Here is a 13,936-nt window from a genome sequence, read left to right on the forward strand (position 1 = left end):
AATGTTTATGCTCAATGATACCAGGTAAGGTTGAAATGCCCTACAACATAAATCTACACAAGCATGAAACGTTTCATCTGCTATCACTAGGGAGACAGTATCCCAGGAGAACCAGGTGACAGAGGAATTCCTGGGCTCCCAGGTCGCAGGGTAATACTATGATAATTGCTCTTTCAGATTGTAGGTATCCTTTTTTAGTGATTCCTGACAGTAGTTTTTAAACACCAAAAGTTTATACTGGTGCCAGCTGTTAGTAAAGTTGGCCCCTAGTGTTCAAACAGTGTCATCTCTCTCTCTCTCTCTCTCTCTCTCTCTCTCTCTCTCTCTCTCTGTGTGTGTGTGTGTGTGTGTTATTTGCTGTTAATTTTGTGTTAAATGCTTTTAACAACTCTTTCTCAACATTACAAGGGAGGCAAAGGCACTGTCGGTGCCAATGGGCCTCCAGGTCTCCTGGTAAGTCATGTGTGATTCAAACTTCTCAAATCCCTCATATGTCACTATAGCATCCCTCAAATATTTAATTTTATTTAGTTAATTTAGTTTTTCCATTCATTCATTCATTCTATATTTATTTGTCTCACTGTATTTATTCGTTCTATAGATTGATTTGTTCATTGTTTACGTTGCATGGTGCAATAGACCGTTTACTGTTTTGATGGTTTAGTGTATAGAAATGTAATCTGAGAAATATATCCAATAAATTTTGGTATTTTTAGAAAAGAAAACATATTATTGCTAAATAGTACATTGATAATATAACGTGATACACAATACCTGGCAAAACTTGCTGCTTTATGCTGCAAGTGATTTTGTAACAATTACTTTATCTCACATTTTATATTATTTGTTATTACATTTTATACTATTTCTTTCTTAGCTCGATTTTTTTCTCCCACATTTTTAAGTTACTTTGAATGAAAGCATCAGCTAAAAGAATAAATGTACATGGAGTCAAAAAGCTTTCGTGCATCCATGCAGTGATCAGCATTGAACAGGTCAATATAGACTGTATTAAGAAAGTAAGATATTGTGATTCTGTAAAATGTGTTAACATCTTGTGACCTTTCTCTTTAATTAGGTCCTAAAGGCTTGACAGGTATGAAAGGAGAAAAGGTGAGTGTCTATTTTTAACCCACCTCAGTTTGAAATTCGAAATTTGAAACAAGTTCAGAAGGTAGAAGGGCTTTAAATATTAATAGCCAAGCCAAATCTGCCAGGGTCATTTTCTGTAGCTCAAAGACTTATAGACAGCTTTGACAGTACTGCTGTGCTCACAGAGCCTCTCTTCTCTCTGTATTGACTTGCCAGTGCCTTCTTGTCAAGTCTTTCTCTGCTAAAGCCAATCTTTCAATGGTTGAAACTGCTGTGAACAGCACTTTCTTTTGACACACATACAATTGCACTAACGTCACAATCTGCGTCAGTTGTGAGTGATATTGGTTTTATTTTCTTCAGCATAACTGTATGACAGATTCACATACAGTGAACATTTGTAGTATCAAAACAATAGCACTTACAGCCCTAGAAACATTTAACAGCCCATCTGACATATCAGTTGAGTCTCAATTGTTTAGAATATACCCTAGACAAAATTAATAAAGAAAAAACTTTTTGACTGACAGGGTGACAAAGGTGTGCCTGGTCACAGAGGAGACAAGGTAAGGACAGCATAAGAGCAGATTGAATACCTGCATCGTGTTTATTTTGATTCTTTCACCAACTACCATATTGGTTTGCTGGTTTTGTAGGGTAGTCCTCTCTCCATGCCAGGACCCAGAGGATATAAGGGTCTGAAAGGAGAGCCAGTGAGATATTTTTGTATTTTAATTTAATAACATTTCACTGTAATGTTTCCCACAAAGGCCATACTTGACTATGCAAACTCAACAATAAGTGTCAGCTGTTTGAGTTTTTAAGTATAAATGACAGATACAGGCCAAGGTTTGTCTGAATTTTACATGGCAGGGTGAACGTGGGCTTCCAGGATTTGATGGAGATAAAGGAGAAAAGGGTGAAGATGGTCCACCTGGTGCAAAGGTATTTTCTACACTGTTCTGAGTGAATTATACACTCAGACACCTTTAGAGATTCATGTACTTGGACCATAAAAGTGAATTTCTAACACTTGTTTCATGTAATTTCAGGGGCTGAAGGGAGAGGCTGGTACTAAAGGAGGCATGGGGCCTTTTGGTGCACGTGGTCCAGTAGGACAAAAGGTCAAAATTAGCTCTACTATGACGTTTATGCACTATATTGCTTGAAACTGCATTTTTTTTAGTATGGATTACATTGTTTTATATGGCACGTTATGTCACGGTAAATGTTTTTACTGTGGAAAATGCATTTTGGGAGTGAAGGTATAATTATTTTCTTAGGGAGATCCAGGAGAACCAGGCACCAATGGGGAAAAGGTAGCCTATTTCCTGTTTGTTGTGATAGTTTCAAAACAAATGTTTGAGATTTTTTATTTTTTTTGTTAAGACATTTTGCTGCTATAACTTTTGTTAAATGTTACTGACTGGCTGAGATTTGTCACAGGGTCATAATGGAGAACATGGATTGGATGGTGAGAAAGGTGATAAGGGAGACATGGGTCTGCAGGGCCGAAAGGGAGATCAGGTGAGAATATAAATAATCTGAATTAAATATTAATTAATAAGAAATTTTCTCTGAGCAACAGGGGTACCTGAGAGGGAGAACACTGTTCCCTTAACCTTTCTTACTAACTACATTATTTAGATGAATGATTAATTACTTAAGTAGGCTTTCCTGTGAGTTATTTTATTTTATTTTCTTAATTTTAATTTTTTTGATTACCACATTATTTATGGACTTAGACTCATTGGTTTGTGTGTTCAGGGTGAGACAGGAGAGCCTGGTTTACCTGGAGATGCAGGAATTAAAGGCGAGAAGGTATGAAATGTCAATCTTGTCTTTAGTTATTGTGTTCTCATCTGTCTGTGACCATTGTTTCACAACATTTATTTTTCTGTAGGGCTTCAGAGGTTTCCCTGGTCGAATAGGGAGTCCAGGACTGGATGGAGAACAGGTATTTTTAATCCAATTTCATTTTACATTAAAAACTGGATTAAATAAACCACTAAGAACATTTCCTTTAACTGTAAAACACAAGGGGGATTCTGGGGACCCTGGCAGGCCTGGCATTCCAGGACCAAAAGGTCACCCAATACAAAAACAGACATACAAAACAAAAACATAATTATAACCTCAACAACAATATAAATTTAAATAATAGATAAATTTTAGTTATAAAAAATTAAAAGTGGACAAAAAGGTGATAGTGGTCTGAATGGTCTTGATGGAGCTCCTGGACAAAAAGGAGAGAAGGTAAAAAATTATAGGACCATTGTTATTTAAAAATCTCTTATTAAAATGAATAGTTCATCCAAAAATTCTAATTCAGTCATCATTTACTCATCTTCATATCCTTCTAAACCAGTTTAACTGGAATACAAATAAAGAGATTTTAAAAAATGTCACATTATTTCTTCCATACAAAAGAAGCACATTTAAGTCAGAAGCTCCAAAACAAACTAAAACCATAAAACGTACCATAAAAGTATAATAAACGTTAACTAAAATCATATATTCAAAGTCTAATGATGTCATATGATATTTGTGTGAGGACCAGACCCAAATGTATGTTGTTACAAATTACTTGCATTCAGATGTAGATATTAAATTGCATTGCACTAAAACTAAAACTATTGAAAATATTTTTGTTCATTAAAATTAACCAAAATTAAACTGAATTAAATTGAAACTAAAATTAAACTATATATATATATATATATATATATATATATATATATATATATATATATATATATATATATATATATCTATATATCTATATTTATAATATATATATTAAAAAACATGAGGGCTGAAAAAATAAAAATAAATGCTAATTCAAAATATTAATACTATAAATAAATAATACTGTTTTTTTTTTTTCATTTGTTCATATCATGTCACAATAGACATTAGAAAACCATACTTGCATCGTGTCAAATTTGAGTATATGTAGATGAGGGCATGATCGCAGAATTTAGATTTTTGGATGAACTGTTGTTCTTAATAATCTTTCCCTGTCAAATACATATTGAATTCAAAATCATTTATTTAACCCATTCTTCTGCAGGGTGCAACTGGTTTCCCAGGTTTCACTGGGTTTAAGGGATCTCCCGGTGCATCAGGAACTAATGGGGCTCTGGGTCGGCCTGGTCCAGTTGGACCTAAAGGTGACGTGGGACCAAAGGTATGACCGACCTGCCTACACTTAGACAGTAATATCAACATGATAATAGAGTTGAATTTATTATTCCTCTGTGTGATTCATCAGACCTCACAGATAGATGGATAAATAGTCAAGCCAGTGTAATTAGGGCCATCTTCATATCTCACTCAATCCCATGTGGAGAAACCATGGAGGAGGACAAGGCACTAATTAACACCAAGAAAGACAGGATGAGAGAGAAATAGAGAGACGGGGGGTAGGAGCTATTTCTGCTGGGATGAAGATTTGAGCTATCATACTAAACACTGCGCTAAGGCCGCCTTTAGCCACAATTAGGCATCTCTTGATGCTGATAGGAATGGAGAGGGTTCAGCAAGCTGCACTCACAGAGTCTCTTTAGTAAAGGTGAGCTGTACTTCAGCACAGAATCAGCAGACAATCTTAAAACATGAGGCATTTTCTGAGTAAAGTTTATGAATTAAACATCATTGTAAAGTATCACTCTGGTGCTTTTCTGTACTAAAAAGCCAAAATATTATTCAACATATTTATTTCAGTTGAAAATAAAGTAAACCATTGGTTTGGTTATGTGTAGCCTCAAGCTCAAATCTGATTGGTCCAGGGTTAGTGGTTGTTTCGTGTTGATGTGCAGCTTCTATGCATTACTACTACATGTCCAGCATTGTTTGATTTGATTGTTTTATCTATCCCAGGGAGAGAAGGGAAGGAGAGGCAGAGGAAAGGCCTGTCAACGGGGACCCCCTGGAATTCCTGGCCTCAGAGGCCTGGATGTAATAAGGCATCTACACACAAATAACTGTATCCTCCACTCAATCAGGACTTAATCTATTCACAAACATGCTCAGTCTAAAGTTATACATATCCTCTATGCAGGGAGAAGTGGGAACCTCAGGCATGAAAGGAGAAAAAGGGGAGCCTGGACTCAGTGTATGTTGACAATGCCCTATTTTTATGATGTATTACAGATAGGATTTCTATGTGATTAAATGCTTATATTTTCCTATTTGTTCAGGTGGAGGAAGTGAAGGATCTTGTGACAAAGGAGGTGGTTGTGAAGTGTGGTGAGTTTGTGTGTATGCAAGTTGCAAAGAGCAAATATTAAACACAGTGGACCTTAGTAGGGACTTCATATTGAATTTACCGCAAATGAAAACAAAACACATACTGTATACATATATATTACACAGAGTATACATTTTGAAAATATTTACATGTATATATTTATATTCATATAATTTATATTATATTTAAATATATAAAAAACATTTTGTATATCTAACAAAAACTATATATAGTGGGGTTAAAAAAAAAGTTTTCCCTCTAAATAGAGTTTATTTTTCTTATCCCACTGACAGATGTTTTTAAGAATAAACTTTATAAACTTTTTTTTTCCAGAAAATAAGGCCTAATATTTAAGTCATTTTGCTTCTGAAGTAAATGTATCTTGATTAGAGAATGTTTAGATATTTGTACTGGGAACGAGACAAAAACACTGAGTAACAAACTCATTTTTTGCAGTGCATATAGTCTTACTGTATCTGATCTGACTGTTAGCTAAACAATTAATGTCAAGATATACAACAATACAACCCACTGAATAGATTGTTTGTCTATTCATGTTCAATTAAATATGGCTTCTACTTCCATAAAGAACTATTAATTTGTGCACTGTACTGCAGTCCATTAAAGTGAAATTATGACTGAATAACAGAGCTTCATTAACACATGTACGTGGGTGGTTAGAAGTGTGTGTTTGTGTATTTGTGTGAGTTTGTGTATTTGGAGGCCCCTGTTGTGAAGGCCTCAGGACCCCATAGGTTCCACCATCTGTTGTGTTTTTATGGTCTCTCTTACCGAAGGAAACCTGTGAAGAACTCCATGTTCGGAAGTCACGAAAATTACATTGACAAAAAATGGGACTGTTTTTATAATTTTATTGAAGTAATGACTTCTCTGGTTTAAAAAAATAAATCAAATAATTGAATTACTGTCCATTTGAATGAAATTAAATGACTTAATGATGTTAGCCTAATGACGTTTGACTAAAGCATGGTCATATTTCTAACTAAAGGAAAGGAAATACACCTTATGGTGAACACCAATGATCCAGATGATGGGAGTATCCTAAGGGAAGAGGGAAGAACAGATTCTGCCTCTCCGTTCTTGCTCACCCACCCCAAAGTGTGGGATGAAGAGTCAGAGGACGAGACCACTACAGTTCATCCTGCTGTTTCAGAGTCTGAGCCAACATTAGCATATGGCAACGTTACAAGTAGGTATATTCCCGCTTTGAACCAATATGTTATAACGGTTTCTCTCTTATGATATCATCCCTATTATTTGTCATCGGGCCTGGAAGGGTTTGCATGGGGGTACTGTAGATTTATATAATCAGTTTTATCTTCATATGAACTTCTGCTCTGTCTTATGAACATTAAGTCATCCATAAACACCGTTCAGCTTTTCTTTCTCTGATGGAAAACAGGAAATCATACGCAAAAGTCATACGCACAGGTTCTGCATGGTCTACTTCTCTGTGTTATTTTAAGCAACTGAGTCACACTTCAAAAAAAGAAAAATCTTTTTTTTTATTTTTTTTTTTTTTTTGCACCAACCATAAACTAGTTGCTCATTGGAGCCTGATGTTAATTTCAATTATCAAAATATGAACAAAGACAGAGTACATGTTATCTAGTTGGCTACATTATTATATGATGTCCACTTCAGATGGAAGAAAAATAATGAATGAATAGACTTTTCAGGCAATCATATCCTAGCAACACTGGTTCTCATCATCTATTAAGTACGTCATAGAATAAATAAAGGAAAAAGAATAAAGAATGTAATAAAGAATAAGAAAACCACTGATGACTGATAAAGTTTCCATTACACAAACAATTGATCTTTATTATACACTAGTTATTTCTGAACTTTTTTTTTTTTTTTATCTGTCTGTCTTTATCTGTCTTTTTTTATCTGCATAGTGCAGACAGTCAGTTTGTTGATTTGTAGTGAGAATTTTTAGAGGCTCTTTCTCAATGATACATTGGCATGCCATAGGTGGTGATAACTGGCAGAATCATTGAATCATTGATTCAACCAATTCATTAAAAAACAATGATTCATTTAGGACAAAACGCCACTACTGTCTCTGTGTGCTGCTTGGAGATCTGCAAAGGTTAATCAGGCATCGTCTTCTAATAAAATCATGACAGCTTAAATCAGTGTTTCATGTCCGTTTATTTAATTTATTCAGTAAATAGTCATGTAATATCAGAAAAATATACCATCATTATTAAGAAATAAACCTCATCCGGATGACTTCTAGATGTTATCCTGTAACACATACATGTGATTATGTTTGTGCAATGACTTTGTATTTTGATGTACTTGGTGTTAAAGGAATAGATCACTTTAAAATGAAAATTTGCTGAAAATGTGCCCACCCTCAGGCCATCTAATATGTGGATGACTTTGTTTCTTCTTCAGAAAGATTTGGAGAAATGTAGCATTACATGACTTGTTCACAAATGGATCCTCTGCAGTGAATGGGTGCCGTCAGAATGAGAGCCAAACAGCTGATAAAAACAGCACAATAATTCACAAGTAATCCACACAACTACAGTCCATCAATTAATGTCTTGTGAAGCAAAAAGCTGCATGCATAGCTTCAAACCATTGCTTCTGGCTAAAATATGAGCCCTCTATCCATAATATTGTTTTCTCCAGTGAAAAAGATGTCTTGTCTGAAACAGGAAACCAAGCACCAAGTCCAAAACAGTTGAAAACAAATATGTCAGGAGATTTTGATGTGAGAAGACAACATAGAATATACTTTTTCTCTAGAGGAAGTGTTATCATGGATTATGGGCTCATATTTGGCCAGAAGCAACGGTTCTTAGTGTTAGTGGTGAATTTGTTAACTACAAACACATTTATTTTCATGTCACATTAATTGATGGACTGGAGTTGTGTGGATTACTTGTGGATTATTGTGATGTGTTTATCAGCTGTTTTGGACTCTCATTCTGACGGCACCCATTCACTGCAGAGGATCCATTGGTGAGCAAGTGATGTAATGCTCCATTTTGCCAAATCTGAACTAACTCATCTACATAATGGATGGCTTGAGGATGAGTACATTTTTAGCAAATTTGGGCAAACCATTCCTTTATATCAAAAAATCTGGATATAATATAAGCTTTTCTGTTGCACTCAGGAGCCAATACTGAGGGAGATGGAGAGCAGAGAGAAAAGAGAAGTGTACTCAAACTCCACTCAGGTATGTGTGGAGTAAAAGAGGAGAACATCGTCCTCTGCTGACTGCTGCTCCAAGTGCTTTTAACACGTTAATACAGCTAAAACTGCTCACATAAGCAATACAGTCAGATGATTTTCTGCACAAATTAAACCTGGTCCTTGAATAAAAAGTGTTGGCAATGGGAATTTTGGTTGTATGTCCGGGAAAGTAGTCCAAAAAGTACACAGTAATGGTCCTGGCACCAAAAGTGCAACGCATTAGACATAGCCAAGATTATTTTATGCACTTCTTTTTTTTTTCCCACAGTCTATTTCTGTCACATCCACAGTATTATATGAGACACAAGGAACGGAAACAGACAGATAAGAGCAGAATTAATCCACTGATAAAAATAACATTCAAATCGTCACTCCACAAGTGTGTAAGCTTGCGTGTATACAAGTGCATATGTGTGTGAGAAAGAGAAAAAGAGATAAGAACATTTGACTGACAGTGAAATTCAAGATTAATTTTGATTAAAAAGTGGAACCATTGTTAGATTATATTATTATATATTTTTAATTATTCATAATTTTATTGATTTAATACATTTTTGAAACATTAATTTCATTAGAATATTAGTTTGAATGCATTTACACTCCCTTTGAAACTGACTTATTAATGCTGCCTCCATTAAATGCAGACCTAGCCGCTGATCTGTGCCTTGAACCCATGTCTGAGGGCCACTGCACTGAATACATCCTGCTCTGGTACTACTACGCCGTCTCAGGAGAATGCCGTCCCTTTGTGTATGGTGGCTGTGGAGGAAACAGGAACCGCTTCAGCTCCAAACAGGACTGTGAAAGTCAATGTATTCTGGAGAGGAGAGGTAAAGAGCCAATCAGAATTCAGACTTCAGGTTCCAATATAAATGATCAGAGGTGATTGTTCGAAAGATGCTAAAGACATTTATTTTTAATCAAAATTAATTTAATTTAATATTCTTATCTTTTTACAGATTTTGGATCCTGAGGAGGAGAAATATACTATTTTTAACAATTAAACTGAATTCTATCTCACAAAAAATACTATTTTTGTACAATGCCATCCTATATGTATATTAGTTTATAACAGCTTTATATGGCAGAAAAAAAAATTATACTACGTCATGTTTGCATTTTACTTCTACAGTACTACACATTGTTGCACTGTTGTAGTTATTTCTTACAAATATGCCATGTTTTTATTTAAAAAATATAGTTTGATGCTTATAAACAAGGTCATGATTCTAAGAGTGAATGCACTATTAATATAACCGAATATGTGTTTATAACCTGTCCACCATGAGGTTTATCATTTTGCACTAATGGTCCTGTTTGTAAAATGTTCTTAATCTGACTGCTTTTGTGAGACAATTAAAACAATGAAATGAATATATTTTTGAATGAGCTATGTACTGTAGGTCCCTGTGGGTTGGTGGGTGTGTGCGTGAGAACATTTTCACATCGTGACCTCTGATTTTGGACCGTGTTCTCTGAGCTTGGCCCTGTGGTGTGTATAAATGCTGCCATGTTGGCGTTTCTTCAGAAATGTTTGTCGAGTCGTGTCTGGACGGTGTCTCCTGGGGGCAGGCGGAGAAGGTGTGTGTGTGTATTTGAAGCAAATAGATTGCTGCATTTGTGGGTGGCTTATTTGTGCACATTTGTGAATGTTTGCGTTTCCTTCCTCATTATTTTTACCCCTCCATATCTTCCAGTCTTAACAGCTTTGACATTCACTCTGTTCTGTCTTATATAATCCCCCGACCAAGCTGCTCCCTGTTGCATCCCAAGGTTTCTCGCTCTTTACATATGTCCCAGCAGCAGGGGGCCCGTGTAGCAGGCCGTAGTCCAATTTCAAGACCGTGGTACAATTCAGAAGACAGGACGCCCTTTACAGTGTGTCTATGGGGATCCCTGAGTGAACTTCATTGTGTACACTACAGAGAACAGACGCTCTTTACACCTGCTTTAAAATATAGCCTGTAGTTTTAAAGGTTTAATGAGCTTCCTTTAAAGTCATGTGGAATAAATATACTATCGTCCAGCCCAGTGCACAATGTTTACAATCTATAAAGGTGATAGTTAATGAAGTCTCCAAACTTCTGAGCCCTTAATAGCAAAGCAATCAATCATTAAAGGGAAGTGGGAAGAAAACTCATTAAACTTATAAGCATGAACTGCAGAGCAATTAACTCACAGGGAGGTCTAAAAAGGGACACAAACATTAGATATGGTCAATGACCCTGAAAACTGAGAAAACAATAAAACAGACCCTTATAAATGGCTTAATACAGATGGAATGTAAATAAAGTGTTGCGCTGTCCATGATCCTGAATGTCTTTGGATGAATCTGTCAAATTATATACCATGTATTTATTTTGTTTTAATAATTTTATTGGACATTTTGGCTTCACTTTTTACAGTGGAAGAAAGGCTATTTACAGTCTATGACTCCAACACAATCTCACAGCAAGCTGATATTTGGCAGTGGCACTATGCCAAACTGGTGGCTTGTTTGTAAGAATTCATAAAAAAGACCCCATTCATGATCTGTCCTATGATCTGCTTTGCTTATGCCACACTGACTGCTAGGTTTAGGGGTAGAGCTTAACAAAAAATCGCACTATTTCATACAAATTCACACGAAAACTTGCCACCTCACAAAATAGTTGCGTTTTTTCGTGAGATCGAGTTGGTTAAACGGCTAATAGGCTACAGTAATAAAATGAAATTTATAACGCAAATAAATCATTTCATATAATAACAGGCTGGCTTCAAATATTAAGCTCAAAATAGACTATATGGTGACGGTTAACTCGTCTTGGGTGCACGAGCGCATCAATCACCCCCTCATTTTACTGGGAGGATCCCAATAAATGACGTTATTGCTGGCGTACGACTGCAGCGTAATTGGGCTTATACTAAATGAATGCACATTCAATAGGCAAACATATTATGAGCAGCCAGGGAGATATCATAGCCTCTAAATCACTCTTATGATTCAATGCGACATTAAGTTGACAATGAGTTGTTGACTTGCTTGCCTTTTTAATAACACTTTGGATTCACGATCCAGAAGTTCTGGTTGACCTGACAGTGCATCACTTCAGAAGACTCTCCTAATTCAAACAGTGCAGGTAAGGTACTTTTGCATTAGATTCAAGGGAAATTTTTACTGGAAAATAACAATTGTAACAATTTACCCAGAGGTTGTTCCAAATCTCTGACTTTATTTATGGAACACAAGAATATTAGAGGCTGAAAGCTTCTGTCATCATTGCATTATGTAAGCTATACAAAGTAAATTGCGACAGGCTAACAACACATTTTGTGTTGCACAAAAGAAGAAAAAAACTTAGGAGAGATTTGGAACAACACGAGAGTTAGTATAAAAAGACAATTCTAACTTTTAGTTGAACATTAACTTCGTATTTAATGTGCATAGGACAGTTTCTATACAAACTTTCTTACAAAAAGTATTAATAAAGTTATCATTACGCAGAAAATATTAATCTGAAAGCATGCTTAAAGTACTTGCTTTGTATGTATTCTAATGCGCCTCCGTTCAACAGGGCAAAACGATGTGGCTCGCGCGGACCCTCCTCGCTCTGGCACTTCTTTGCGCACCGGTTTCCAGCCTCTGCTTACCGACGTACGACCCCGTGTCCAACTTTCTTTGCAACAATGAAGTGTTCTCCGAGACGAATGATAACGGGCAACCAGCAAATTCCCTGCTGGACAGTCTAAACCTCATGTACAAGTCAGCGCACTCGCTTTCCTCCGAGGAGCCTCGCGAAAGGAGGACAATACCAGCGTCCAAATACAGATACTTGAGCCAGACGCAGCTCAGGAGTAAACTGTACCGTAATAGTGCGAAGAGCGACCGACGCAGCCAGGTCACTCTTTCCCTCGACGTCCCCACCAACATAATGAACATCCTCTTCAACATTGCCAAAGCCAAGAATCTGCGAGCAAAGGCGGACGACAACGCGCGCTTGCTGGCGCAGATTGGAAAGAGAAAATGAACTCCTCCAATTAATGTCACTAATTTGACTTTAACAGATATCTTTTTGTTACCAACTGAGGCATGTCATCTCTAATTTAATGTAATAAAAGTTTTTTTTTTCAGTTGCATAAGAAGCAATACTGAAAATTAATGGAACGTATTAACAGATGATATTTGGGTTTTGATTTATTACCCACTAAACGCATACTAGTTTGGTCTTGTTAAGGGGCATGCCATGCTTGTCAGATTTAATGCTGTTTTACAGGAAATTATTTTAAATTGGCTCATTACCTAGAGAGACTCATGGCAATTGTAAACAAAAGTGTTTGTTTAATTTCTGAACTCAAGCTTTAAAGAGACAATGATTGGAGTATGTATCGGAGGGAAGTAGCCTACGACATATTTTTTCCTTCATGTCTCCCTTTTCATTAAAACAATTTTGTCTGTTCACCTCAGATGAAAGTTGACCTGATTAGTATTAAAAATGACTGCTCTATAAGATACACGACTTGATGGTTTCTGATTTGTAAAGTTCTTAAAACTCCGGGTTGATAAAACCGACAGTTAAATATTTTTGTACTGAAAATAATAATTTTATCGTTTAATAAAAAAAAACAAATGCAAATGTAAACAAAGCGTCCATTTGAAGGTAATTATTTCAAGGGAGAATTTCATTGTAGGCTATTACGCATCTTAAGAGACATAAGAATCTACTCATATAAAAAAAAAACATCACTCCTTTCACTTTTCACAACTACATTTTAGACCGACTAGTCAATGCAGTAATTATAGAGAAGGTTACCATTGTTTATGCTGCTAGCAGAGTTATGGATAATAAATATTTGATCAATTTTTCAGATAGAATCTACGTTTTGGTGAAGACTGAAAGAAACTACTATTAGGTTAACACCCAAAAAAATTTTAATTTAGTAAAAACTGTAAAAAATATAAAAATAAAAAAAATAAAATAAAAAAGAAAAAAACAAAAAAACAATAAATTCCAACAATAAATTCACGTAAAAAATGCAAATAAAAACTGTAAAAGATCTAACCAGACATTTCATGTAATTTTACAGTAAAATGCTGTTAATTGTCCGGTTTTAGAAGTAAAAAAGAACAAATCAATGTAAAATCTACAGTCAAACCTGTAAACTAATATTCCCAGAATTCCCTGCATGACACTCCACATTTGAATGTATTTTGTTTAAATAATCATGTTTTTTTGTTTTATAATTTTGGTATCAGTTATGTACGTTTGGGCTTTATGTTACGTCTTCTGTTGTTTAATGAATGTTTATTGCATTATTTAAGTGTCATGTGTGTTACCATGATGGTGTTTTGTGTCCTTCTATATATTAGTTTATACT

General features: G+C 35.6%; 2 protein-coding genes across 2 annotated transcripts in view; both read left to right on the forward strand.

Moving 5' to 3' along the window:
• col7a1l (collagen type VII alpha 1-like) overlaps nt 1-9,524 on the forward strand; it is a 58,812-nt gene extending 49,288 nt beyond the window's left edge. Inside the window, exons 92-110 of the mRNA XM_042722633.1 lie at nt 91-150; nt 409-453; nt 1,078-1,113; nt 1,623-1,658; nt 1,749-1,805; nt 1,966-2,037; nt 2,145-2,216; nt 2,376-2,411; nt 2,539-2,619; nt 2,860-2,913; nt 2,996-3,156; nt 3,285-3,348; nt 4,166-4,282; nt 4,975-5,052; nt 5,156-5,209; nt 5,295-5,343; nt 6,354-6,554; nt 8,502-8,564; nt 9,226-9,524. Coding sequence (XP_042578567.1) covers nt 91-150; nt 409-453; nt 1,078-1,113; nt 1,623-1,658; nt 1,749-1,805; nt 1,966-2,037; nt 2,145-2,216; nt 2,376-2,411; nt 2,539-2,619; nt 2,860-2,913; nt 2,996-3,156; nt 3,285-3,348; nt 4,166-4,282; nt 4,975-5,052; nt 5,156-5,209; nt 5,295-5,343; nt 6,354-6,554; nt 8,502-8,564; nt 9,226-9,467 — 1,578 coding nt within the window. The 3' untranslated portion in view covers nt 9,468-9,524. The remainder of the gene's footprint in view (nt 1-90; nt 151-408; nt 454-1,077; nt 1,114-1,622; nt 1,659-1,748; nt 1,806-1,965; nt 2,038-2,144; nt 2,217-2,375; nt 2,412-2,538; nt 2,620-2,859; nt 2,914-2,995; nt 3,157-3,284; nt 3,349-4,165; nt 4,283-4,974; nt 5,053-5,155; nt 5,210-5,294; nt 5,344-6,353; nt 6,555-8,501; nt 8,565-9,225) is intronic.
• Nucleotides 9,525-11,311: 1,787 nt separating this feature from the next.
• Nucleotides 11,312-13,070, forward strand: ucn3l (urocortin 3, like). Its single transcript, XM_019107804.2, has 2 exons — nt 11,312-11,700; nt 12,136-13,070. Exon 2 carries the CDS (start codon nt 12,145-12,147, stop codon nt 12,586-12,588), a length of 444 nt encoding a protein of 147 aa, XP_018963349.1. The 5' UTR covers nt 11,312-11,700; nt 12,136-12,144; the 3' UTR covers nt 12,589-13,070.
• The last annotated feature ends 866 nt before the right edge of the window (nt 13,071-13,936 follow it).

The sequence above is a fragment of the Cyprinus carpio genome, chromosome B4, assembly GCF_018340385.1.
Source record: "Cyprinus carpio isolate SPL01 chromosome B4, ASM1834038v1, whole genome shotgun sequence".
NCBI lineage: Eukaryota > Metazoa > Chordata > Actinopteri > Cypriniformes > Cyprinidae > Cyprinus > Cyprinus carpio.

Excerpts from the sequence above, each read along its gene's own strand:
- ucn3l (XM_019107804.2), top strand. The coding sequence starts at position 12,145 with ATGTGGCTCGCGCGGACCCTCCTCGCTCTGGCACTTCTTTGCGCACCG.